The sequence below is a fragment of the Ictalurus furcatus genome, chromosome 3 (genome assembly GCF_023375685.1).
Source record: "Ictalurus furcatus strain D&B chromosome 3, Billie_1.0, whole genome shotgun sequence".
Lineage (NCBI taxonomy): Eukaryota > Metazoa > Chordata > Actinopteri > Siluriformes > Ictaluridae > Ictalurus > Ictalurus furcatus.
This window is the reverse complement of record NC_071257.1, coordinates 9,854,525-9,882,492: the sequence shown is the minus strand read 5'-3', so window position 1 is coordinate 9,882,492 and position 27,968 is coordinate 9,854,525. Positions and strand designations below refer to the sequence as shown.

Here is a 27,968-nt window from a genome sequence, read left to right as displayed (position 1 = left end):
CTCACGCTCACCCAGCAAGACTCCATTATTAAAGAAAAGGCATGTCAAAGCTTGTTTAAAGTTTTCTACAACTCATTTGGACAAGCCTATGAAATACTGGGAGAGTGTAGTCTGGTCAGACGAGAGGAAAATTTTACTTTTTGGCCGTCATACTACACACCATGTTTGGAGAAGAAATGGCACTGCATATCACCCTAAAAACACTATACCAACAGTGAAGTTTGGAGGTGGAAGCATCATGGTGTGGGGCTGTTTTTCATCGCTTGGTACTGGCAGACTTCATATAATTGAAGGAACGATGAATGGAGCCCTTTACTCAGAGATTCTAGAGAAGAATCTGCTGCCATCCAGCAGGATGATGATGATGAGACGCGGGTGGACCTTCCAGCAGGGCAACGATCCAAAACATACTGCAAAGGAAACTCTTAATTGGTTTCAGAGACAAAAAAAAAAATCAAGGCGTTAGAATGGCCCAGTCAATAACCTGACTTGAACCCAATTCAACAAGATTTAAAGACAATATGTTTAGAAAAATAGGCGAAAATCACACCTGAGTAATGCGGCCAATTAATTTCTTAACACAGGAAACATCTTGAAGCGGTCATTACAAACAAAGGCTTCTCCACTAAGTATTAAATTTCCATCAGAGTGTTCAATACATTTTCCTGTCTCATTGCACTTTATTACACACAACTTCATTTATGGACTTTAATGTTGTGAATTCTTTATATTTCCAGATTTCTTGAGTTAATACTGATGTTTGGTGAAAATTTCATGTGAATAGCCTCATTGGAAATATATTTACTGAAACAAAAATGTTGACCCGTCCAATACTTATTTCCCCCACTGTATATAGTTTGGAAAGCTTTCTATGCCAAGTGAATAAAAAAAAAAAAAGTAAAAACAAAAGTGCTGTTCACATCTTAATGTGCACTTCTGTTTGGTATTGGTTTGTGGTGTATATAATGCAGGTTATCGGAAAGAATGGTGGAGAATTTTTTTTAGGGTTTTGTCCATATAATTAAGAGCATAGAACTTGAGTTATGGAAAAACACAGTCACTGATCTCAAATGGAAGTTGGTCTCTATTAAAATACAAAATTAAATGTTTGTAATAGTTTACATTAAAAAAAAAGCATCGCCGTCATTATGTGAACGTTAATGAACTGTCAAAGTGTGAAATACAGTAGTACCAATGCATAAAACAATCAAATCATAACTATACAGTATATTAGTGTCTGATAATGGATTTACTTACTAATATCAAATCTCTGAATCAGCTCTCTTCATTTTAACACCCTTATACTTGGAATATAACCTTTACATTATGTGTATAGTTGCAGTATACCCTCATCAAGGACTTTATTAGGAACACCTGTACACCTACACATTCATGCAATTATCTAATCAGCCAAATGTGAGGCACTAGTACAATGCAAAGAATCATGCAGGCGTGATCCAGCAGCTTCAGGTAATGTTCACACCAATCATAAGAATGGGGAAAAAAATGTGATCTCAGTGATTCTGACCGTGGCATGATTGTTAGCGCCAGGCTGGTTTGAGTATTTCAATAATTGTTAATCTCCTGGGATTTTCACACACAAGAGTCCTCTAGAGCTTACTCAGAATGGTGCAATAATAATAATAATAAAAAAACATCCAGTGAGCAGCAGTTCTGCAGACAAAAACTCCTTGTTGATGAGAGGTCAATGGAGAATGGCCAGACTGGTTCAAGCTGACAGAAAGGCTACAGTAACTCAGATAACCACACTGTACAATTGTGGTGAGCACTTTGGGTTCCAAAAACTCTGCCTACTCTGATGAATCTCGATTTCTGCTAAAGCACAAAGATGGGAGGGTCAGAATTTGGTGCCAAAAGCATGAATCCATGGAACTATGGATCTTCTAATGGCTACATCCAGCAAGATAATGCACCATATCACAAAGCAAAAGTAATCTCAAACTGTTTCATGAAAATGACATGAGTTCAATGTGTTTCAGTGGCTTCTCCTGTAATCAGCTCTGAACCTAATAGAAGACCTTTTTGGGATGTTGCACCTGAAAAATCATGAATTGCATGAACTGTGTGATCATGTCAACGTGGACTAGAATCTCAAAGAAATGTTTCCAACATCTTGTAGTATACATGCCACAAAGAATTTAGGCTGTTTTGAGAGCAAAGGGAGGACCTACCCAGTATTAATATAGTGTTCAGTGAGTAGTGCAATGTGTAGTCAGTTAGATAACTATAACAAGTTGCAAATTCTAATTCATTTGTATTTTCAAAAGGCCTATGCATAATAACAAACCACACAGCGGCATAGAGGCTACATCAATAATCTTGCAGTTTTCTAATTAAAGTATTTAAACAAGTTACTTGTATATTATATACATAGAGTGTAAGAATTCTCTAAATATAAGCTGTCTGTTTCACTGGATGCATTTTCTTGTCTCCTCTGTATGCAATCAATGTTTGCCTTATTTATGAATTTGCTATAGAATTCACTGTGGAATCCAATGTTAGCTGATGCACCCTAAAACCTATCAGACATATTTAATCAGTGCATTTTTGGCAACTACAATTTCTAAAGTGTTATGGTCCAACCACTGTTGTGCACAGAGATTCAACTTTTATCTGTAAAAATGGTTACAAGGTCAGTCGTATCTGAGGCTAAATGCATGCAGCACTTCATATTAGATTCTTACTCATGCTAATATTTCCACAGATTTCTTTTCAGACATGTAACAAAAATGCTTGACTGAGCACACACATTTGGGCACAGTGAGACAATACTTTATAAAGGTACAGGTACACACTCTGTAGGGAGAGTCTACCTGTTAACCTGCTCACTTTTCAGATCATCACTTTGTACACACTAGCCCTACCTGGCCTGCATATCACAAACCATACATTCCACTCCCTCACCTTCCTCAACGTCCACTATAGTGCTACTTAATCTCTAGATTTTGGCATCCTAACAGCTCACACCTTGACTTCTCCAATACTTCAATCAACTACCAATATTTTCTTATCATCACTTTTTTTCTTTTCATTTCCATTAACCTCCTCTGCCCTCTATCTTCCAGACCAATTATGTCTTCTCGCACTGCTCCTTGGCTGTCAGATGTGCCAGTCAGACAAAATTAACAGCTAAGAGAAACTGGAGGAAATTAGAACTTGATGGTGATCTCTCATACTGGTGTCTTTTGTCAAAGCTCTCCTATGATGTGCCTACTGCTAAGGCATTTTTCTACAAGGGAAAACTGGAAGCATCAGCGCCACACAAGCTCCATAGCATTTTTTCCTTCACTTATTAACCCCCTATCCTCCTTCACAGCTGATTGTTTTTGCCACACTCTTTGATAAAAGAATGAGCTAAACCTGCCTATATTTCCCTCCTACCACATTCCCTATTCCCACACTACACAACTCTTCCCCCCATCTCCTTAACACATTTTACCTCTTTCTCCAGCAGAGATGCAGCAATCAGAAGATATTCTCTAGTCCAGCAAACCTACCACTTGCTCATTGAATCTCATTCTTTTCACAAAGCCATCTCAAAAGATTCTCATTCATCACTTCACCATAGTAAATGACTCCATAACATCTGTACTGACTGCCCTCAAGACCATTACCAAGCTGACTCAACAAAAGCAGAAAACCATATCGGGTTCCACTCCTGTCAGGAATCCGGGGCTACACAGGCTCATTGAAATGAGATGGTTTAAGAGTGGTTCCAACTGACAGGAATGTTTTTCCAGTTTGGCCATTCTTCTCAGACTTCTTTTATTAACAAGGTGTTTATGCAAATAGAACTGATTTTGGTTTTCCTCACAATTTTGTTTTAACACTAGAGACTGTTGTGTGTGGAAAAAAACCCCAGGAGATAAGCAGTTTCTGAAATACTCAAACCAGCCTGCCTGACAACAACCATGCCACAATCAATGAGATCACACTTCCTCAATTTAGATGTATGAAGAGAAGCTTTTGACATGTAGCTGCATGATTTTATACACTACACTCCTGCAACATTAATGACCGATAGGATAATTGCATGAATCAGCAGGTGCACATTAGTCCAGGATTGAGAAGCTTTGTGTTAGTGCAGACCCCCTCTATTAGTTGTCTTTAATTTATTTATTCATTTTCATATTCTATATAATATTCTATTAGTTAAGGGAATCATAAAACTGATTATGCAAAGCTGTGCTGATGTCCAGCATAAGAAAGTGTCCTTGTGTGATATTTCTTAATTCATGTTGAGCTGCTTTTTGCTCCCATCAGAATAATTCATGTTGATTATAATGCACCATAAAATAAAATCAGCATTATAATTTTAATTTACTTTGAATAAATTTCAAATGAAAACTTGAGTTATATCAATAAAATGTACTTATACCACAGTGCTGTTGAACTATCAAATTTGATTCATGAGAAAGTGTTAATTTTCTATAACAGCATGGCTCTGACAATAGTGCCGGCTATCACAGGTTTGTATTAATGCACTCAGAGTAACGTTATTTTTTTCTATAGTAACAGCACAGGAACTTTGATGACAACTTGTGATTTATGTTAGGACACATTACACATCTGCATCATTGATTATTTTCCTATAACTGCACACTGGATCATGTTTTATTCCTTACTTATTTATGACCTCTGCATATCATATTTCAAACATTCTAATGCCTATTTCACCTGTGCAGAGCCTGTGTGAAAGTCTACAACTAAGAGTACAGTTAGAGCAGAGGTACCAAGCTCAAATCCAGCCTGGAACACAACAGTATTCTTGTGCGCCTTTGAAGAGCCATAAACAAAATTTCTAAATTGTTTAATGCATAATTCTATTGATTGACCCCAATATCCTAGGCCCTAAAAGAGGAAGAGCATGTTACTAGAAAAAAGAAGGCTAACAGAATATACTCAGCAGTATAAACTATTAGGTGCTAACATTTCTTATACTAATTAAAGTTTATTTTCAAAATATAAATTAGGGGTCTCATACAGATTAAATTAGCATGTTGTTCTGTGGGTTTGTTGACTAGTTGTAAGTGGTGAAAAAACATCAAGGCAGCTGTTAAAGAAATGCAGGCAGACAGAAAAGTTAAATGTAATATTTCAAACATAAAAATATTTCTACAGTGAACTGCATATTGTGTAAGGTTACATTAGGAAAATATTTACTTTATGGGAACATTTTCACTTTGATATCCTTTTGTATGAAGTGTTCTGCACTAATCAGTTATTGTTTTATACATGGAAAAGACAACTAAATGACTAGATACACTACCTGCTACACTATGCACCAAGTCAGTGTCACTGCTGTGCCACAAAACACCCAAAAAAATCTGTCCATTGATGTTCCTATGGTAGAGTTTTTGGTTCACTGATGTACAAGAGACACTGAGCTGATGGTGAGATACTGAGACATTATGCATAGCAGCAGATGGACTACAGTCAGTAATTGTTTACCTATATGTTAGAAGGATAAAATGTCAATGACTGTAAAATGGCAGGATAAAATGGCAATGAATGTAGGCATAATTTAGGTGTATCTAATAATGTGGCTTTGGGCATAGTAGTACTCCATAGAAACCAAAAGTTCTGTATCATGTCTTTGCATACATGGTAATCACGTGATGAAAAGAAAACAAGAACTTACCATGGAGAACATCTGATGCTGGATCCATGTAACATAATCACTCCTGATGTCAACAAGGTCTTCCAGTTCATGTATATAAAACTTGTCATACTGAATAATTTGGCCAGCTCGCTCATTTACCTGCAATTTTAATATGACATGCTTTATGGGATTATGGTGTAAATTATATTTAGACATTAGATTCAGAAAGAATGTATACAGAATGTATACAGCATACAGTTTTGGATATCTAGGAGCCAAGCAGTTCTATCACTATAATTTGACTCACATCTTAAACAAGAAAACCATTCATGCATGTCTGTTATGTCTCAAACATATTAAAAAATAAATGTAAATTCATATGTTATGTCATCATGATTAGTGGTTGACTGATACGGGTTTTTCAGTGGAAGATGGTGACATTCACTGAGAAGTGAGGCCGCTGGCAAATATGATGCCCATTTATCCCCAGAAACAGAAACAATATAGTAACAAATGAAAATAGCATACATTTGCTTAACATTTTAATATTTCTGCTGCAGTAAAATAATTTCTGTTTCACTAAACATCACTCATGCACCAGCATTTTTTTTTTGTTCAATCAGCACAAATTGAACGATTAAGGTTAAATATTCAGAGTGCAATGTACAGTGGAATTTTCTATATTTCTGCATAAATATGACCTAAAAGATCATCAGATTTTCACACAAATACTCAAAATAGATAAACAGAACCCAATTAAACAAATGAGACAAAAATATTACACTTGGCACATTTCTTTATTGATGAAAATCCAATCCAAGAGCCAATATTACAATATTTTGTGAGTGGCAAAAATATGTGAACCTTTGCTTTCAGTATCTGGTGTGACCTCCTTGTGCAGTAATAACTGCAACTAAATGTTTCCAATAACTGTCCATGAACTCAGCCCTGATTCAGTTCATGGACAGAGGTCCTGACATTTTCCTTTAGAATTCACTGGTATAAATCAGAATTAATTGTTCCATCAGTGATGGCAAGTCACCCTGACCCAGATGCAGCAAAACAGGCCCAAACCATGATACTACTACCATCATATTTCACAGATGCAGTGTTTATCTTTCTCCAAACTAGGGTTGTCACGATATAATAATCACATCTTACGACACTATACCAGCTGAAACATCATGATACCAAGTAGTATTACGATACCACACAATATAGTGTTAGTTCATAATTCAAATATACAAAATGAAACAAATTTACAGAAATACATAGATATAAATGAAAACAGACAAACCAGATTTTCTTTTGGATACATTATTAATGAGAATGAATAACTGGCTATTGGGAAAACTCAAGAATAATCATACAGTTGGCAAGCAACTAATTCAATGTGCCACCTATTTCATCTGTTTTTCCCTATAGCAATGGAATCATGCAAATGGAAATTGTCCTCAGAGTACTAAGAAGGAACACAACATAAGTAACTGAATTTAGAAATTAACTACCAAAGCTTGCTTACAATAATAAAAAAATCACCATTTTTTTTTTCCGTTTCTGTTGTCAGACAACGGAACAAGTATGAAATAGTGACTGAAAGGTGGCCCATTAAGATTACATGTTAACCAGCAGTCACTTCCAAGCCATTTCCAAGCTGCTGCTCTGCACTGACAAAATCCTTATTGTATAACCACAACGTCGTCTGACAAAATCATCATAGACATAAGTTAAAGACAATGGCTGTGCTGTGATGTCAGCTAAATTTACATGTAAAATGATTGCCCCAGAGAGAAGCTGCTCCTCTCTGCCTCTCACTGAACAGAGTAGCCGCAGAGAGAGAGAGGTGTGAAAGCAGGACCTCGCACTCGTGGGGCAGTACTGGCCACTTTCTTCTACGGAAAGTAGTTAAGATTTGCCCAAAAAGTCACTAGATTTGTTGCGAAGTGCTTTTTGAGGGGGAAAAAGGGTTAAAGTCAAAATTAGTGAGTGAATAGTGGGAGGAGATTGAGGGGCTGCAGCGGGGAGTCATTTTAAGTGAAAATTGTATTCGTAGTACTGGTATACACTGCAACCCTACAACAAACATAACGCTTCTACTTAAAACCAAAAGTTCTGTTGCAGAAATGTGCAACCATCCCTCAACAAATACTTTGTTAAATCTGTATTTCCTTGTAATACAGCACTTAGTATTCATTTGACAGTGTTATTCCACTCTTACATGCAAAAATGTGCCAAATCTAACAAATTGCAAGGGGACCTCTTGTGCACAGCCTTCAATTCATTAAACAGGTTTTCAATAGGATTTAGACCTGGGCTCTGAGTGAGCCATCTCAAAATGTTGATTTTCTTCTGTTCTTCTTGCAAAAAATATTTTGCCATCTTTTTGCTCATTGGGCACCAATGCCTGTTCAAGGGTTCTCATATTATTCACAATAGTTTTTCCTGCTAACGCTATCTTCAGGTGGAAACACCTAATGTGATTTCTCATATCAGTTATGATGCAAAGTATTTAATTTTGGCATAAAAGGTCTTGAAAATGGCAAAGGTATTGAAAAAGGTCTTGAAAATGGCAAATGGCAACTCTTTCACTGTTGGTCTAATAAACCAAAGGTATTCCCAAAAAACCAGCCAAAATGTTGTCAAATGACAGCTTTTAAAAAAATAAGGTGCTGGTTAGACTACTTGCTGCAAACGTTCTTTACTACTTGCCTTTTCCAACAACATATCTCCCTTTCTATCTACACACACACACACACACACACACACACACACACACACACACACATATATATATATATATATATATAATATATATAGGGGGAGAGAGAGATGGGGGGGGGGGGGGACCACAACATTTTTCCAGTAAATATATTTCCAATGAGGCTATTCACATGATATTTTCACCAGACATCAGTATAGACATCAGTACAGTATTACCTCAAGAAATCTGGAAATATAAAGAATTCACAACATTAAAGTCCATAAATAAAGTTATGTGCAATAAAGTGGAATGACACAGGAAAAATGTATTGAACACGCTAACTGAAATTTATTCAGTACTAAGTGGAGAAGCTTTTGTTTGTAATGAGAGCTTCAAGACGCTTCCTGTATGAAGAAATTAATCGGCTGCAGTATTCAGGTGTGATTTTGGTCCATTCTTCTAAACACATTTTCTTTAAATCTTGTTCAATTGGATTCAAGTCAGGTGATTGACTGGGCCATTCTAACACTTTTTTCCTCTGAAACCAATTGAGATTTTCCATTGTTGAATGCTTTGGATCGTTGTCCTGCTGGAAAGTCCACCCACATCTCATCATCATCCTGGTAGATGGCCACAGATTCTTCTCAAGAATCTTCCGGTAAAGGGTTCCATTCATCATTCCTTCAATTATAGGAAGTCTGCCAGTACCATGCGATGAAAAACAGCTACACACCTTGATGCTTCCATCTCCAAACTTCACCGTTGGTATAATGTTTTAAGGGTGATGTGCAGTGCCATTTCATCTCCAAATATGGTGTAGTAGTATGACAGACTACACTCTCCCAGTATTTGATAGGCTTGTCTAAAGGAGTTATAGCAAACTTTAAAAACAAGCTTCGACATGCCTTTTCTTTAGTTATAGCAAACTTTAAAAACAAGCTTCGATATGCCTTTTCTTTAGTAATTGAGTCTTGTGAAGTGAGCGTGCATAGAGGCCATGGCAGTGGAGTGCAGTATAGTTTTCTCTGTGACGATGGCACCTGCTGCCTCAAAGTGTTTCTGGAGCTCTTTCTGACTGGTCCTTAGCTCTTGGGCTACTCTTCTGACTCCCTGGTCAGAAATCTTGCGAGGAGCTCCTGTGTGTAACCGGTTGATGACAGAGTGATGTAGTGTCCACTTGCAGATAATGGCCCCAATGGTGCTTACCGGAAGATTAAGAAGTTTTGAAATACGTCTGTGTCAGATTCCATCAATATGTTTCGCAACAATAAGGTTGCGAAGGTCTTGGGAGAGCTCTTTGCTTTTACCCATCATGAGAGGTTTCTTGTGTGACACCTTGGTAATGAAAAGCCTTTTTATAGACCATCGATTTACTAACCCAGCTGGTATTAATTTGCAGAGATAGGAGGTATAATTACTTTCTAACTACTTACGGACTTCAGCTCGTTCCTTGCCTTACCTTCCCTTGGAGAACTGCCTTTTCTTAGCATGTTCAATACTTTTTTCCTGTGTCATTCTACTTTATTACACAACTTTATTTATGTTTCCTAATAAATCTTTCCTAATCTTTATATTTCCGATTTCTTGAGTTAATACTGATGTCTGGTGAAAATTTCATGTGAATAACCTCATTGGAAATATATTTACTGAAAATTTTTTTTGGTGTGTTCAATACTCATTTCCCCCACTGTATATATAACTGTAGTGCTCCTTAATTTTCGGTGTGTTTTTTGAAGCACCAGTGCTACCAATAAAGTTAATTTCAAGCCCTGTGACCCAAAACAATATTTGGATAACCATTTAGAATATTGAAAGCTGCCTTTTTCTTAAAGGACACGTGTTTTTTTTCTTTTTTCTTTAGTCATTAAATTCCAGATACATCATTTTCAAATAGTATATTAATTATGTTGAAGCATCTTTTGATTTTATTACACTATTCATTAGTTTTGGGTAAGAGTCTGTCAGCATGGCACATCTAGGTTTGTCAATATTTTCCCCACTCTTTCTTGCAAAAACATTCTATATCCATCAAATTGCCTGTGCACAGCCTGCTTCAGATCAACCCACAGATATTTATTTGGATTCAGGTCTGGGCTCTAGCTAGGTCATTCCTTTGTTGACTTGAATGTATGCTTTGTCATGCTGAAAGTTAAAATTCCTTTTCATTATAAGCCTACTAGCAGACAGCTGAATGTTTTGCACTAATATCAACTGGTATTTGTAGTTATTCATGGTACATTCAAGAGGGGAAGTTACCAAAAATCATAAAGCCATGCTGGAATGGTACCAGGCCAAGCTGATTTTAAGGGGTTAGGCAGGGGCTTAACACGACAACAAACAGGAACAACTGTCCTCATGACTTAAGTTGCCAACTCTGAATATAGCCTAATGAGTCTTATTCAGGACAGGTTCATGTCATGCTTTGTGTTGTACTCAAGGTCTCTCACTCAAAATACTTACAGTGTGCAGAATCTCCAGAAATTTCAAACAGGTACTAAGGAAGCAGGTAAATGTCCTGTGCTCTGATGGTGAAATTCCCATCTTCTGCATCCGGAGCAGATACACAATCACCTCTTTATACAATTCCACTAGTCCTTGAAACACTGCTGGATCAAGGCAAGACCACCAATTACCTTGGGGAAAAAGATGAGAACATAGGGAGAGAAATCAGTCCCATATTTTTTTTTTTTTTTTTTTTTTTTACCAAATGTGTCCTTTATGATAATTTTTTTATGGCTCATGAACTACATAAGTATGAAGAGTTCAGAAACCAATAACAGGAGAAACACCAAAAAATGCTAAGAAATTAAATGAATTAGTTGGATTTTGTCTTTTGGTATTCTTGCTACCATTATGAATATTTTGGTTTTAATGAAAAAAAGTTAGTGGCTAACTAATCAGTCCCTAGCACAAAAGGTAACTGGAATTAGTTAACTCACATTTATTCACTTTTGTTGGTTAAACAATGAAATTTTGCACTTTGTTTTACTTTGACTGTAAGAAATAAACCATGTGCCAGTGTTTGGCAATCTCTTTGTTCAAAATTTTGTGTTGAACAAATACTGCTTAACACTGTGCTGCACACACACAGGATATATATTCAACTTTTTCCTTGTATTGTTTTAATTATCATTTCTTATAAAGCATCGAGTACAGAAGTTGCAAACCTAGCTTTGTTGTACTTGTGCAATGACAAAGATATTCTATATTCTGTTGAGAATAGTGGAGTCCTTTTTAATGTAAGCAGCACATATTACTCTGTACATGTGTACTGGTACTCTGCATTGTCTTTGCCATTTCTCAGGTTCTATAGGGTAATGTGTTTACGGTGTGGAAAATAATCAGGAAATAAATTTTATATTTCATATTAGCTTTTTTATACTGCATATAATCAATTTTATAATGTTTGCCTTAATGTGACTCAAAAAGGAATGCTGAACTGAAGCCTACGTGGGAAGTGCAACTTGACATTAGAAAAACACGTTCAATGTTATCAAATGGCCTTAAGTCCTAGGACTTCGAGCAGAGCGGTGCACATCACTATCAGAAGAAGAGTGGCACAAACACATTTCATCGCCAAGGCAAGCACGAGTAAGTTGGTCTTATAAATTTAGTTTGTACCAGGCTATTCAGAGGACTACTTAAGATGAAGAGAAGTAAAAGCCTTGATAGATTAACAGGCAGAACTCATAGTGTGTCAAATATTAATAAGGAGGGAAGTTGAGAGATCTAGGTCAGCCTGAGCTGGTGCATTCTCATCTGCCTTGCTTGCTTTAGATAACATAAAAGGCAAATGGGTGATCTAAAGGGATGGGGATGCATCTAGTGACAGTAAAAAGAATTAGAATGAGCAATACACATTAGAATTAACCAATTAGAGAAGAAAAATATGTCACGTCCTTGAGACTTTTAAGATCATGCACTATGGCCTGCTCTTCAGTGATCGCTCTCAAGACCAACCTCCTTCATTGCTTGGGTTTTCCTTTGTAATATAGTTTCTTGCTGATTTCAAGACATTTTGGTTTCCTTACTTATACTCGAACCCTATGTGTGAGACAGGACAACTGTCAGCAGGGACAATTTAAAAGGATTCAGGGACAATGTTCCTTTTACATAGTCAAATGCATATTAACTATGATGGAATTTTAAAGGAGCACTAAGTAATTGGGCACTTGGGTGCTTAGCTGTTCCATGGCCAGGTGCGTGTTATTTCATCATTATTTCACTTACAAGTAAGCAAATAAAAGGTCTAGACATATTTTTAAGCATGGTATTTGCATTTCTAAGCTGTTGCTGTTAATTCTCAAAATAAAGGGCAAAGAGCAGTCACTGCCAGGAAAACAGTCAACATTAGGCTAAATAAATCAAAACAAATCCATTAGAGAGATAGCAAAACGTTAGGTACGCCCAAATCAACCTGTCAGAAACACCATAAGTCCGAATGACCACAAAAACAACTATGGTGGATAACAGAAGAATCCTTTTCTTGGTGAAGAAAAAATGCTTTGCAATAGTTGGCCAGATCAAGAACACCATAGAAGAGGTTTCAAAGTCAAGAATCAAGAGAAGCCTTCACCAGAATAAATACAGAGGTTTTACCACAAACTGAAAACCACTGGTAAGTCTCAAAAACAGGAAGACTAGATCAGAGTTCAAAAACATCTTTAAATAAATAAATAAGAAATAAAAAAAAGCCAGTGCAGTTCTGGAACAACATCATATAAACAGATGAGACAAAGGTCTTATACCATCTTAAGCTTACTAGCAGACAGCTGTATATTTTGCACTAATATCAACTGGTATTTGTAGCTATTAATGATTCCCTCCACCTTGATAAAGCGCCAGTTCTGGCTGAAGAAAACCAGCCCTAAAGCATGATGCTGCCACCACCATGTTTCACCATGGGTATGGTGTTCTTTGGGTGAGATTTTTGCAATTTTTGGTGCCAAACATACCTTTTAGAATTATGGCATTATTAGAATTTAGGAATTGGTCTCATCAGATCACGACACATTTTGCCATATGGTTTGGGGTGGCTTAGATGTTGTTGTAAATAAGGGCTTCTGTCTAGCCTCACTACCCCAAAACCCAGACATGTGAAGAATACAAGAGATTGTCGTCACATGCAGAGAGTAATTGGTACTTGTAAGATATTCCTACAGCCTCTTTAATGTTGCCAAAGGTCTTTTGTCAGCCTCGCTAGTAAGTTTTTGTCTCGTCCTTTTGTAAATTTTGGAAGGACATTCTGTTCTTGGTAACGTCACCATGGTGCCCCATTTTCACCAATCGTTGATGATGGCTTTCACAGTGGTCCATGGTACATCTAATGTTTTAGAAATTCTTTTATACCCCTCTACTGATTGATATCTTTTGACAAGTGAGACAACATACATGCGTTGTAAGCTCTTTGTGGACCATGGCGCCAGCAGTCATATAAAACAAAGATGAGATCAAGAAAATCTTAAAGAAACAGCTGGTCTTTATTTTGGGTTAATCAGAATAACTAAATTGATAACACATATGATTCTTTTTTAACATGACATTGAACATGAGTGGATCATTCTGAACACAGCCACATCCCCAATTACAAAAGAGTGTGCACACTTATGCAACCGTGTTATTATAAGTTTATTCTTCCCAAAAATGTTTTTAGTTGTTTTTCAATTAATTTTTACATGTTGTAATTTCACATTGAGGGTGGAAAAAGTTCTGACATGATTTATCTTGGTTAAATATTTTTCCAATTATAAAAACGTGTCATTTTAACATGAGTGTGTAAACTTTTTATATCCATTGTATGTGTTAATCCTTACAGTCAATGCTGCCTGTCGCACCTCCAGTAATGCCTTTGGGAAAATTGATGGGTCATCAGCTAAGGATGACCATTCTTCTATGTTTTGCCCATTTTACCCCAGTACAGCTCCTGTTGGTGGAACAATGGCAGGGAGATCTTTCTCAATGCCCTGCTACACTTGGTTGCCTGTTCCACCAATTCTTGTCCTTCCCCTGTAACCACAGCCAGAAATTGGCTCCCTTGGTCTGCTCTGCTAGCTCTTTCATGGTTGCTCGGTGCATTGCCTCAATAACTCCCATGTCCCTAAGCGGGATGCTGAGACATGGACAAAGCCAGAGCAGCCAACCTCCATGGTAAAAATAGAGGTTTGTTGCACCCCAACAATAGGGATGTGTTGGTGGCATAAAATAAATTTATCATGCAGCAACATAAGGATTCAAAACACACTGCCAACTCAACAAAGGACTTTATCGGGGGAAAAAGTGGAAGCTTTTGACTTGCCAAGTCAATCACCAGACTTTAACCCAATTGAGTATCTATTTCAAGTGGAGACTGAAGGGAGAAACCCCTGAAACAAACAACAACTGAAAGAGGCTGCAGTAAAAACTTGGAAAAGCATCACAAAAGAAGAAACCAACAATTTGATTATGTCAATGAGTCATAGGTTTGATACAGTTATTGCAAGCAAGGGATATGCAACCAAATATTAAGTGTTGTTTACACAACTTCAAGACTGAGCTGTTAATATACTTTTGCTCACCTTAAAATTGGGTGGTTTGATGCATGTATTTTCCATGTTGAGTCTGTGTTTTATGTTGTTTAACACATCTAGATGTAAATAGCAGGAAATAAAAGCTGAAATCCTAAACTCTCATCTCATATCCATTTTTTGATCTCAAACAATGAATTGGCCTTGCTGTTCCGATAGCTTCAGAGGGGACTGTAGCTTTTTAGGGAGGCAGACTCTACCCTGACTGTAGCTCTGACCATCTGCCTTGCATCAATAAAGATCATCTCAAAGGATGCCAAGACACCATGGCAATTCCTAATTGCAGCTGTTGCCAGCCTGTGACGAAGTACTGATTGGCCAAACACGTTTGGACCCTAAATTTGTTGGACACAAGGGTCTTGATGCAGTTGGGTATGTAAATGAATTCCAGGGCGAAGTCAATGAGCTGGTGAGGGACCGATCTGTAGGCATTCACAAGCTCCAGCCACACATCATGGAGCTCACCTTTCACACTTTGGATGCTCAACACAGCCTGAGAAGCCTGGTACACCCACCTTTTGACAGCTGGTGTCAATGTACGTACTGCTCATGAGATAGCTTGGTCATCCCCTTGGCCATGACAGATTACAATATTTTTCCCTTGATGTGCTATGCTCCTGAACTGGTTGATGTTACTGGTGTTTTGCGCCTTAGGGATGAAGACAGCTACAACCCTTTGCCATTATGATGGAATGTGCTAGATCCTCACTGCAGTTCTCATGAGAATCCACAAGATCATTAGAACACAAGGACAATTCTTGTGGAGTGTGTACAGCATTCCATTTGGACCTGGTGCTGAGGATTTCCTTGCTTTTTTTTTTTTTTTTTTTTTAAATATATTGCTGTATTGCCCTCTGAAATGCTGCTCAAGTTCCTCATTGGTGGTTTCCAGCTTCCCACACTTCTTGTACTCCAGCAACTGTCAGGCATGTTTGAAGGGATTCTTGAAAAAGCTGGAACCATCTTTCTCTCTCTTCTTTCTTTCTGTGCTTGTGAATCCACTGTGCCCTACATTGGCTGCCAGGCTTCTGCTTCACCTCCTCCCACACCACCTTCAGTCCAACTCTTACCTGTTCCGTCACCTTCCCCCAGCTTCTGTCAGAGAAGCGTGTCCTTCCCCTGTAACCACAGCCAGAAATTGACTCCCTTGGTCTGCGCTGCCAGCTTTTTCATGGTTGCTTGGTCCATTGCCTCAAAATGTCCCTGAGCGGGATGTTGAGATGCTGACAAAGCCAGAGCAGCCAACCTCCATGGTAAAAACATAGGTTTGTTACACCCCAACAATAGGAACGTGTTGGTGGCATAAGGGAACTTTATCATGCAACACGATAATGATTCAGAACACACTCCCAACTCAACAAAGGACTTTATCAGGGGAAAATGTGGAAGTGGAACAGCTCTAAATCAGCTGTTCAATATCCTTCTCCATCCTTTTCCTCTTGGGTCTATGCCACACTTGTGAGTAATCTTGTAGAATTATTCCCTGCACTCCTCATACAGGATATCCCCAAATGCAATAAGTTTGGTGTCCACCCTGCCACATAGTGAGTGCTCCAGAATGTTGCTAAGAACAGTTTCCTGCCACTGCTATGCTGCCACCTTGTTTGCCTGTGGTCACTAAATCGAATTTCTCTTGCTCGATTCTTTCCTTGCTGTTTGTTGGACTAGCTCAATTAGGGGACTGCTAAGTGTGTCTACTCTGCACTCAAATGCCAGAGGGTTGCTCTCCACTGTCTGTATTTCTCCATCCACCAACTGCTTGCCTTCAGTGCACCCTTCAGTTCTGTGGTTTTTGCGCTAGCTTTGGGTTCCACTTCTACACACTTCCCTTTTCTTTGGTGGACTCATGGCCCTCTGAATATGGTCATCTCCTCCCACCAACAACTGCAAGTCTGAAGGCTTCTTGTGTTGCTGTCAGTAATTGTTCCTGTAATTTGTGTAGTCTGCCTTGTTAGACCCATCTTCCACCTCCCCTCTCAAAGGACCTTCAGGCTATCTTCTCCCATTTCTTATAATTTAACTTATGATAATGCTAGTTTATGGATGCGACTGTAATTATTTTGCCTTGTTGTGTTTACATATTAGGTAACTGAGCTTTAATCCCATATATTGAGAAAAATGTAATCTTAGAGTGAGCCACCTATTGTAGCAGTAGCCTACAGCATATAAACAGCAAATTTTAACATATTATAAGCAACATGCCTGTTTTTTTTTCTTCTTGTTGTAAATTTCAAGTAGTATTTTACTAAACAGTTAAGCATAATGAGTATACAGTTAATCTATTACTAAACAATGTCACTAGTCAAAGAGAAATGGTTTGATATTAAAATTAGACTATATTAAAAAATCTGACACCTTTAATGCGAGATTGGCAAGTTTTTATAAACAATTACTTTTCTTATCACTTTAATTTCAATTCAGTTTCATTTATATAGCACTTTTAACAGTGGACATTGTCCCAAAGCAGCTTTACAGAAATATATAATTTGTCCAATCACTTGTGGTAAGAAAAATAACAAGGTGTCCCCGCATGACTCACCCAACATGAAAACTTGACATTGCATGATTCTTACCAAGCACTTTGAGGGGAGCACTGCTGAGGTGGATAACTGCCTTGGCAAAGGGAATGGTGAGTGTGATGTAAGTGTTGGGGTTTTTAAACAGAGGACACTCTGGAAGTATGAGGTAGAGCCTCAGTGCCTCAATGTCTGGAGGAGAGCTGCAGAGGTTGGGAATCAAATGCCTCTCCAAACTGGCAGTGATCTGCATTTTTGGGAAATAAACAGCTATCAAGTCCATGTGCATGGTACATTTATAAAATGAATGGAAAAAAAGCTCTCCTGAACATCTTGCAAATTCAGACCAATTATGCGGACTGTTTTGTCAAAGACTCACTTGTTGTGAGATATGTGGATAATCAGGCTGGATGAGTCTGTGGAAGAGGAGGCGAGCCATATTCATGTCCACCCCAGGACATTTGCTGCTAGTATGATAATGATCTGGATGACTGGAAAATGATTCATTACACAATACCAAACATTTAAGTCAGGGTATCATAAAATTGACATGAACAGAAATGGAATTATAGATCAATTATAATAGAATTTTACATAGCCTATACCAACTATCCTAAATAAATATGATAAATACTAGGATAGTTAGCTGATTATTCCAGCATAGAATAACTACTTATAATGTCATTTCTTTCTACAACTAATATGTTAATGGAAAAACTGCTTGAGTTTTGTAATCTGAATTCTCCATTTCATTTTGAAGCCTTAGTTATGGGAAATTATGCACAGGAATAACAGGATCCAAGGTTTCCCAGCAGAACATTGTCCAGAGCCTCACACTGCCTCCGTCGGCTTGCCTTCTTCCCATATTGCATTCTGGTACCATCTCTTCAACGGGTAAGCGATGCGCACACACACTCAGCCATCTTCATGATGTAGAAGAAAATGAGATTCATCAGACCAGACCACCTTCTTCCACTGCTTCATGGTACAGTTCTGATGCTCACGTGCCCATTGTAGGCCCCTTTGGCGGTAGACAGGGGTCAGCATGGACATTCTGACTGGTCTGCAGCTACACAGCCCCATACGCAGCAAGCTGCTGTGCACTGTGTGTTCTGACACCTTTCTATAATAGCCAGCATTAACTTTTTCAGTAATTTGTGCTACAGTAGCTCTTCTGTGGGACCAGATGGGCTAGCCTTCACTCCCCATGTGCATCAATGAGTCTTGCGCACCCATAACCCTCTCACCATCCTTGGACTATTTTTTATAGATACTAACCACTGCATACTGGGAACATTGTTTTGGATATACTCTGACCCAGTCGTCTTGCAGTCACAATTTGGCCCTTGTCAGTCTTGTGCAGATCTTTATGCTTGTCCATTTTTTATGCTTCAAACACATCAACTTCAAGAACTGGATCACTTGCTGCCCAATATATCCCACCTAACATATCCATTGTAACGAGATAATCAAATGTTATTCACTTCACCTGTCCGTGGTTTTAATGTTATGGCTGATCAGTTTAAATAATACTCTTAAACAGCCACTATTCAGAGGTACAATCATTGCTGTTGACTTCAGTGACCCAAAATCAGTACTGACCCATTACTAAGAAATCTCTTCCAAAAATATCTCAATTTATGGTTAACTGAAGCTAATAAATCATAGCACTATTCAGCACATTAAGATAATCATACATTACCTTGTAGAAAGAAAGCTCCCATTTAGACAACTTGCTGATGAGAATACATCATCAATCTCACTATAAGAAATGTCAGAAATAAGAAAACCATTTGAAAACTAGACAAAACACTCAAATATAAGATAAAATTACATGAATACAGAATTAACTAGATAAAGCTAGTATAAAATAAAGCTGTACTGATTACAGCTATAATATATTGTGTATACTGTACACTGTCATTTCTGGTACGAGTCTTCCATGACCGTGCCTCAGCCATTTCTGTATGAGGTCATCATTCAAGCTTAAGACATGCTGATTACAATGTCGCATTCGCAGATCATCTGGGGGAGAGCCATTCTTACAAAAATGAAACAAAAAAACAAACAAACACATAAATTCAAGCAAATTTAGACACCTTCCAGCCAAATATATTCACCAAGTTACAGTCAGGTCCATAAATATTTGGTGATGATTATTATTATTATTAATTGTGGCGGCAGGAGCATGCTTAAGCATCAGTTGTGGACGGAGAGGAGGCGGGTCGAACCGGCAGGTAACACGTGTTGATTCTCACCTGTGACTTATTAGCCCAAGTTTGGTTGTGTGTGTCTTTTTGTGCATTCAGGATCTCCCGTTGACACGAGCAAGAGACTGTTTTGCAGAGCTTGGTACACACACCGGCGCACACCAAGAAGCATGAACGTGAATCTGACCGAGCGAAAGCTGCAAGTTTTGATGTTTTCTGTTGTGTTTTGAAAGTGCCCTGAAAAGTGCGGTATGAATAAACGCGAGTTTCTGCATTCTGCGAGGTTCTACATTATAAAATTATTGTTATTTCTTAGCTGTCTTCCAAAGTATATTGGAGTACAATTTAAATAATAACTATGAATAAAGTGCAGACTTTAGCTTTAATTTGAGTCAAGTGAATGGTGTAGGAATTAGAGCACTTTTCATAAATTAGTCCCTCCTTTTTAAGGGAGAAAGTAATTAGACAACTGGCTGCCCAGCTGTTCCATGGCCAGGTGTGTGTTATTCCCTCATTATTTCACTAGGAGCAGATAAAATATCTGGAGTTGACTTCAAGTGTGGCATTTGCATGTGGAAACTGTTGCTGTTAATAAGACCATGTAAGAAAAACTTTTTCACAACAGTTGGCCAGATAAAGTCAACAATCAAAGGAAGAGGACAACTTCAGAGTAAATACAGTTTGTACTGTATGTACAAAATATAAACCACTGGTAACCCTCAAAGGCCTCATTAGAAGTTAGAGGTTGGGGGTTGGTGTCATTGGTACATGTAATTACAACATTTTTTTTTTTTTACCCAATTAGGATGTAAATACCCTCAAATTAAAATTGAAAGTATGCAATTTGAGCTCAAATTCATTATATTAATTTCAACTCCAATATATTGTGGTATAAAGCGGAAGAAAAATAACTGTCCGTGTCCAAATATTTATGGAATGCATAACCATAATCTGTCTTTCCTGACTGGTGTGCAATTTGACAAATTAAATTGTCAAATTCATATTTGTGTTCACAAAAGAATGCATGGCAAAGCCAGCAGAATGTGCAGAAAAGTGGAACAATGTTAAATGGAACACGAATGGGTATAAGCATGTAAATAATACTATACAGGGTGAGAGCAACATATTACTAATAATTTCATAAGAATAATATATATTATAAAAAAATATTCTATCTACATTATACAGTCCCTTCTGAAAGTATTGGAATGGCATGCACAATAATTTCTTTTGCTATACACTGAAGACATTTCAATTTATGATCAAAAGATGAATACATTTTCTGAGATTTTAACAGAGGTGTTCGTTTCGCACATCTTAAAAGACAATCGTAGCATCTGTTAATTTTAATTGAAGGAGAAAGCTGGTACATTTTGAGCTTTTTTCCACTATTTTTGTCTTCCTGGTTTAAAATCTCTTTCACAGGCAGTGACGTGGCAATGTACTATAGTACTTTGATGAGGTGTTGGTGTCTCAAATCATTCATGAGCCTACGTGTTCTTACCCGATGAGAAGATGCTGCCTCTTAATTATTCATGACAGCCCGTGGTGCTTTCCTGCAGATGTAGTAGATGAGAGAGGCATTCAAATGGGTCGCAGGTGTTTGGTTCAGTGGTGTAAGAGTTCAAGTGTGTTTATTTTGGAGAGCTATGAGAATTGGAGAAAGGTGGACTTCGGACTTGCTCGTGAAAGCATTTTGCGTCTACACAATGATGCAGTACTAAGTCCCGAGGACTTTTCCATCCCTTCAAATGAGGTATGTGTCCAATTTTTAACCATAACAGTTTTACTTGCCTTTTGAGCTAATTAAACCGCTTAAAGCTTCGCAGGCCGTTGCGTGCAAAATTATGCAACGAGAGTCTGCGTTGAAGGGAAGAGTCTTCATTATGTTATTGAGTCTAATTTGAGTGATACAGACTATGTTGTGAAAACGCCTGACCGGAAACAAAAGTCTCGTGTGTGCCATGTGAATATGCTCAAGCCTTATATCTCTTGTGCTACCACGGATGTTGACTCTTCAGTTCCTGTTGTCACGTCAGTAGCTGCTGCCTCTATGAGCATTCCACCGTCTGAATATTCTCCTGAGGTGGATGGTCTCAGTTTAGGTAGGGCTTGTTTTCCCTGTGCTCAGTTACCAAACTCTGAATGGCTCACAAATATCCAGTCTAAACTTGCGCACTTGTCAGAGCCAGCCCAGGGTGATTTAATAAGTCTTTTAAAGAAATATCCATCACTTTTTTTAATACCCCTTCTCGTACTGCTGTCCTCAGACATGACATCGATGTTGATAATAATGCTCCAGTTAAACAAAATGCTTATAGGGTTAATCCCACTAAACGTGCCATTATGAAGGAAGAAACAAACTACTTGCTTGAGAATGGTCTTGCTGTGCCTAGCTGTAGTCCCTGGTGCTCGCCCTGCCTGCTAGTTCCAAAGCCTGACAAAAGCTATAGGTTCTGCACAGATTATAGAAAAGTCAATGCTTTAACTAAAGCGGACTCATTTCCCCTCCCAACAATGGAAGATTGTGTTGACCGAATCGGTAATGCAAAGTTTTTCACAAAACGGGATCTTCTAAGGGTTACTGGCAGGTTCCACTCACCCCATGTGCATCTGAGATTTTTGCTTTCGCTACACCAGACAGGCTCCTCCAATATACGGTCATGGCTCTTGGTCTGAAAAAATGCTCCATCTACATTTCAGCGGCTAATGGCACAGGTATTGGGAGATGTAGATAATTCTGAAGCCTACCTCGATGATGTGGTCATTTTTACAGACACCTAGGATAGTCATATTTGTGTGTTAGCCCGTGTGTTTGCTCGTCTCCAGACAGCCTCTCTCACTCTGAACGTCACAAAATGCGAGTTTGGTCATGCCACCGTAACCTACCTTGGTAAACAGGTTGGACATGGTACTGTTCGCCCACTGGATGCTAAAATTAAGTCCATTGCCACTTATCCTGTGCCCAAGACTAAAAGAGAACTTCAACGCTTTCTTGGGATGGCTGGGTACTATAGGAGTTTTTGTAAGAATTTTTCGGGTGTTGTATTGCCTCTCACAAATCTCCTTCGTAACTCAGTTTCCTTTGTGTGGTCTTCTACCCGTAAGGCTGCTTTTGAAGCTGTTAAGATGTTATGTAGTGCACCTGTTCTTTCTGCTCCGTCTTTTGCGAAGCCTTTCAAACTTGAAGTAGACGCCAGTGGTAGTGGTACTGGTGCCGGTGCTGTCTTGATTCAGGAAGATGCTCATGGCTCACGTCACCCTGTTAGCTTCTTTTCTAATAATGTTAACTGTCATCAGTTGAATTACAGCACCACTGAGAAGGATATGTACATATTATTTTGTTAATTAACACACTAACAGTCACCTCTGAATAGTGCATGGTTAAGAGTGGTTAGTAGGAAGACAGTGCCATTTATGTTGATTCTTCTTTTCTTCTGGTTTTGGGTAAGCTAGGGAGTGAAGGAAGATGGTGCATTTTTCTTTTCTTTTCTTGTAGTTTAGTTAGTTTTCTTTCTGCACAGTTAGAGGGTATTTTTGTTTATTATTTTGGCCTGGCCAGCTTCTGAAGAGAAAACCACTAGATATATAAAGGTGTTACGTTTGGAGAATAAAAAAAAACAAAGCAAACGCAATCCTGGTCTCGCCAACCCTTTTTCCCCCCTTTATTTTATTGTATATTACGACCCGGTCTAGGTCAGGCCGCAACAATTTTTATTCGTGAAAAGCTCAGGCCTATTAGCTATCTACCATTCTGACACTTCTCCCATCCCTGCTGCCGCCGGTTTTGTTTTACGTTTTCCACCATAGTCACGCCAGGGGCTAATGGTTCAAATTGATAGGGCAGAGGACCTGCACAATCTATTGTGTCTCCATTTAGCCCTGGGGATTCAGGAGGAAGTCCTCTGCCTCATCTGCAAACTTTGTCACTATACATCTTTATTGTGAGTGTTCTGAAGGCTCTCCCCCCTCTTCCTCCCATGCCTTTCCCTACCATGCCCACTTCCCCTCCGTTCTTCGCACAGCCATCCACGCCCATTTAAGCTGCACTGTTCAAAAACATTGAGAGGTAGACTTAAGCTGAAAGAGGGAGGTTTCATGACCCTTTAATGTAATGTGGGCAGTAAGAAACAACAGCTATCAAAAAGCTGCTGTGTCATTTGATGCCGAGAAGGTATTTGATTGTGTCAATTTGCCTTATCTGTTTGCAACATTAAAATCCTTTGGAGTTGGTCAGATATTTGTAAAGCAGGTGAAGCTGCTAAACAAACATCCAGAGGCTGCTGTTCAAACTAACGGCATTATCTCCCCAGGTTTCAAATTAGGCTGTGGAATGCGTCAGGGTTGCCCACTTTCCCCTTCATTTTTCTGTTTGGCGTTGGAAACCTTAGCGGTGGTAATAGGTCTCCCCAAGTTGTCTCCATCACTGTGATTTTAGTTTGAGGCATATGGATCCTACCTCCTGAGCAAGCTCCACCATCACTTTGCCCATCCATACCGTTTGTATCCCTACTGATAAAGTTACTCATACCAGTGCTTAATCATCCCAGTATTTCCCATCTCCAAACAATCTGGGAGAAAGGTTCCCGTATCATAGGGTGTTAATCATTTTTTAAGCCCTTCTTCTGCCATCTGGGCCAATCTGAGATTGTTAATAGGTGGATCCCCTGTGTTATGGAAAGAATGGAATGACATATCTACAGTACTTTAAGGGGAGGAAATGGGACCTTATGGGTTCGTATGGGACCTTAGCTATTAATTTTTTCTTTTCTATTTAGGTGTGTATGTACATGTTATTATTTGCATTTATTCGTTTAATTTTGTTTTGTGCATGTCTTTATGGTATTTGTGCTAGGAGATTGAGCATATGTTTGTTCCAAATTCTTGTCTGTCTATAAGAACAAGAAAACCCAATAAAGTCAATAAAATCTAGACAAAGATCAGGGAATGAAAGTTGAAATTCTGAACTATTGTCTCATTCATCTTTTGATCTAGACCCAAATGGCTTCAGTGTATAGCAAAAGTATTGCCCATAAATCTGGGAGGCTTATAAGGCCATCTGCAAACAATTCACCATTCTACGGTCAGAAGGATTGTTACGCAAATGGAGAGCCTTCAAGACAGTGGCCAATTTACCAATGAGTGGCCATTCCAGCACATTCAGACCATGGTCAGTCTGTTTAATGCTCAGAGATGCAAAGGAAAACCCAAGTGGTACTTCATATGACCTAAAGGCCTCTGTAAGCACATTAAAAGTTTATGTTTGCGCCAGTACAATCAGAAAAAGACTGAACAAGTATGACTTTCATGGAAGGATGGCTAGGAAAAAAACTCTTCTCTCCAATATTGTAGCACCATGTTTGGTGAAAACCAAATACAGTGCATCACCACAAACACCTCATACCAACTGTCAAGCATGGTGGTGTAGGGGTGATGATTTGGGCCTGTTATGTAGCCACAGGACCTGGGAAAATTTCAGTCATTAAGACAGCGATGACCTCCAATTTATACCAGAATATTTTTGAGACAAATTAGATCATCAGCTTAATCTGGGCCAAAGTTGGGTCATGCACCAGGACAAATGATCCTAATCACACCAGAAAACTGATATCTGAATGGCTAAAGAAGAATAAATCAAGTTGTTGGAATTGCCAAGTCAAAGTCCAGACCTCAACCCCATAGAGATGCTGTAGCGGCATCACCAGAGAACTTTGCATAAACGAATGCCCTAAAAAATATATATGAATTGAACCAGTGTTGTAAAGAAGGGTGGGCCAAAACTTCTCCAAAATTATGTGACTGCTAAACTCCTACAGAAAATGTTTATTTCAAGCCATTGTTGGTAAAGGTGATTCTAAATGTTACTGAATTATAGGATGTACTTATTGAAGGAGGGTGTACTTTCTTTTTGTAATGACTGTATGAATACATTAATCGCTGCACTGCAAATCTTCAATATTCTCCTACCTGAGGAAAGTGGCAATGAGCAAAGCTCTGGTCTCCACCAGCATAAATCCGCTTCACACAGTAGAACTGCTCAGCATCTTAAACAGGCAATACGGACAACAATTTTTTTTTAAGGATAAAGGTCATGTTAATACCTCTAGTAACTGTAAATAATTAATTTAAATTTAATATAGTACATCTAAAACAACAAAACAGACATGGAATACATCAAAACATACATAATGAAAGACACAACTTACTGCAAAAAGTCAACAAAGAATTTCTTGTTTCTGAATTGCATGCAGAATTTCCAATTACCATAAAAACAGGTAGATAAAAATTCCATTAATGATACTGAATAACTAATACAGCTTTGCTGCTTGCTGGGATAAAGCAGAAATTTAGGATCTCGGGCAGGTCTAATAGACTAGATAAGTAATGTAAAAAAATGGGCTTATATAATTTAATAGTAAACTTTCAATATATGAAAAGCGATGGTGGTGGAGACCATCAGGCTGATGGTGGAGACAGAGCATTTTAACACGCTTGTCACTGCATAAAGATCAGCAATAAGTTCTGAATCAACAGGTATACGTGCACTGACCAGAATCTATTGGTGTGGGGTCATTGTGAGCTCTCCATTGGCCTTTTACCGGAGCAGGACTTATCCTGTTGCAGGTGTAACGTGTGCCAAGTTGTCCATTTCCTCCAAGACCAAAAGAATCAATCTTGCCAGAGGATGGAATGAATGCCAAGGTATGCTGCCTTGTATATTAATACAAATAAAGCATTGTTGTATATTAAACTTTTCATAAAATTGCTAATGTTGGCTTGATAGAGCTGATATGTTCTTCATAATCTTCATTTTATTATTATGTTGTCCTGACAGAGCCATCATACTGATCTTATTATGGGATGTTCAGATGCTGCTTTCAACTGATTTTAGGAGATTCCATTGCAAACACATAGTTACAACCTAGAAACAACATGGGAACCATACCAACCACCTAGCAAACTCCTGGTAAGCACATGGAATGGCATAGCAATCACTTATCAACCTAGCAACCACCTACATCATCAAAGCAACCATTAAAGACACATGTGCAACCACCTGGGATACCACAACAAGAACAGAGCAACACCCAAACAAACCAGCCTTTACCATAGCAACTATTTAGCTTCACCCAGGCAAGCACCTAACAAGACCCTAGCAATCATCTGTAATACCATAGTAACTGCTTAGTAACATCCTAGAAACCACCTGGTATACCACAGTGTGACACTTAATAGAGGTTCGAGAATGAGGAAGTGAGAGGCAGGCTTGGAACAAATCAAAAGGGCTTTATTTGCAACTTTACTTTCACTTTTCAACGTATTAAATTATAAACACACACACACGGCTCTGTGCTGGTTGTCTCTCTCTGGCTTCCACAGAAGACAACTATAAGCATACAGAGACACAAACAAATCAACTTTCGCTAGTTACACGCAGGTGAGAATCATCACTCGTTACATGCCGGTTTAACCTGCCTCCTCTCCATCTACAGTCGACGCTCAACCAGCCCCCCACATACTGCCACTGCCCGACTCAAGCCATGGAGTGCAGCCTGCAGCTGACTACCCCCCCGGAGGGAGAGGTAATCCACCACCACCACCACCATCAGTGCCCCCAGCCTGTGGACCAAGTTGAACTTGAATAGCTGAAATGGCAAATACCAACAAGTGATCTGCGTGTTGGCATCCTTCATATGGTGGCGCCATTGGAGCAGGGCACAATCGGAACACAGGGTGAAAGGGCGCCCCAGTAAGTAGTACTGGAGGGTGAGGACCACCCACTTAATAACCAGACATGATGGTGCTGTACTTTGTTTCTCTCACAGTCTGTAGAATAAATGGGAGAGAAACCTGGCAACCTGTGCCCTTTAAGACAGAGGTGGTCTCCACAGGTGACCGGGGTGAACTGGATGGGACATTTTACACTTACTTCCAGTCCAAGCTCCTCATTGTGGGGAACCACTATTGCCAGAGCCACAGAAACCGCCTGTCTCCATGGTTTGAGGGGATTGAGATGGTATATTTAAAGTGCATTTCCTCTATCTGTCTGCCTGACTTCAGCGTCGACTTCCCCAACTCTTGTACTGCAAACAGAGGCTCGAGCCACTTATCCCAAATCCGGGCATCATTATGAACGAACTTATGAATCATATTTTTAAAGGTCTATTTAACCATTCACCAAGCCCGTCCGTCTGCAGATGGTAAACGCTGGTGCGAATACATTTAATCCACAATAATTCATAAAGTTCATCAAGTTTTTGTGACATGAACTCAGTCCTGATCAGTCTTGATCTCTTTCGGGATCCTGACTCAGGAGATAACATAGAAAAGAGCCTCTGCAATGCTGCATGCTGT

The 27,968-nt window shown here is 38.8% G+C and overlaps 1 protein-coding gene across 2 annotated transcripts in view; it reads right to left on the bottom strand.

Annotated features, from left to right (window-relative positions):
- Positions 1-27,968, bottom strand: part of herc4 (HECT and RLD domain containing E3 ubiquitin protein ligase 4) — an 83,470-nt gene that overhangs the window by 21,839 nt on the left and 33,663 nt on the right. For both annotated transcript variants that reach the window (XM_053620703.1, XM_053620704.1), the window contains exons 8-15: positions 26,164-26,320; positions 25,581-25,657; positions 19,320-19,444; positions 19,106-19,165; positions 17,783-17,894; positions 17,461-17,650; positions 10,785-10,957; positions 5,663-5,782 (exon numbers count right to left, since the gene is read on the bottom strand). In XM_053620703.1, the coding sequence (XP_053476678.1) occupies positions 5,663-5,782; positions 10,785-10,957; positions 17,461-17,650; positions 17,783-17,894; positions 19,106-19,165; positions 19,320-19,444; positions 25,581-25,657; positions 26,164-26,320 (1,014 nt within the window). The remainder of the gene's footprint in view (positions 1-5,662; positions 5,783-10,784; positions 10,958-17,460; positions 17,651-17,782; positions 17,895-19,105; positions 19,166-19,319; positions 19,445-25,580; positions 25,658-26,163; positions 26,321-27,968) is intronic.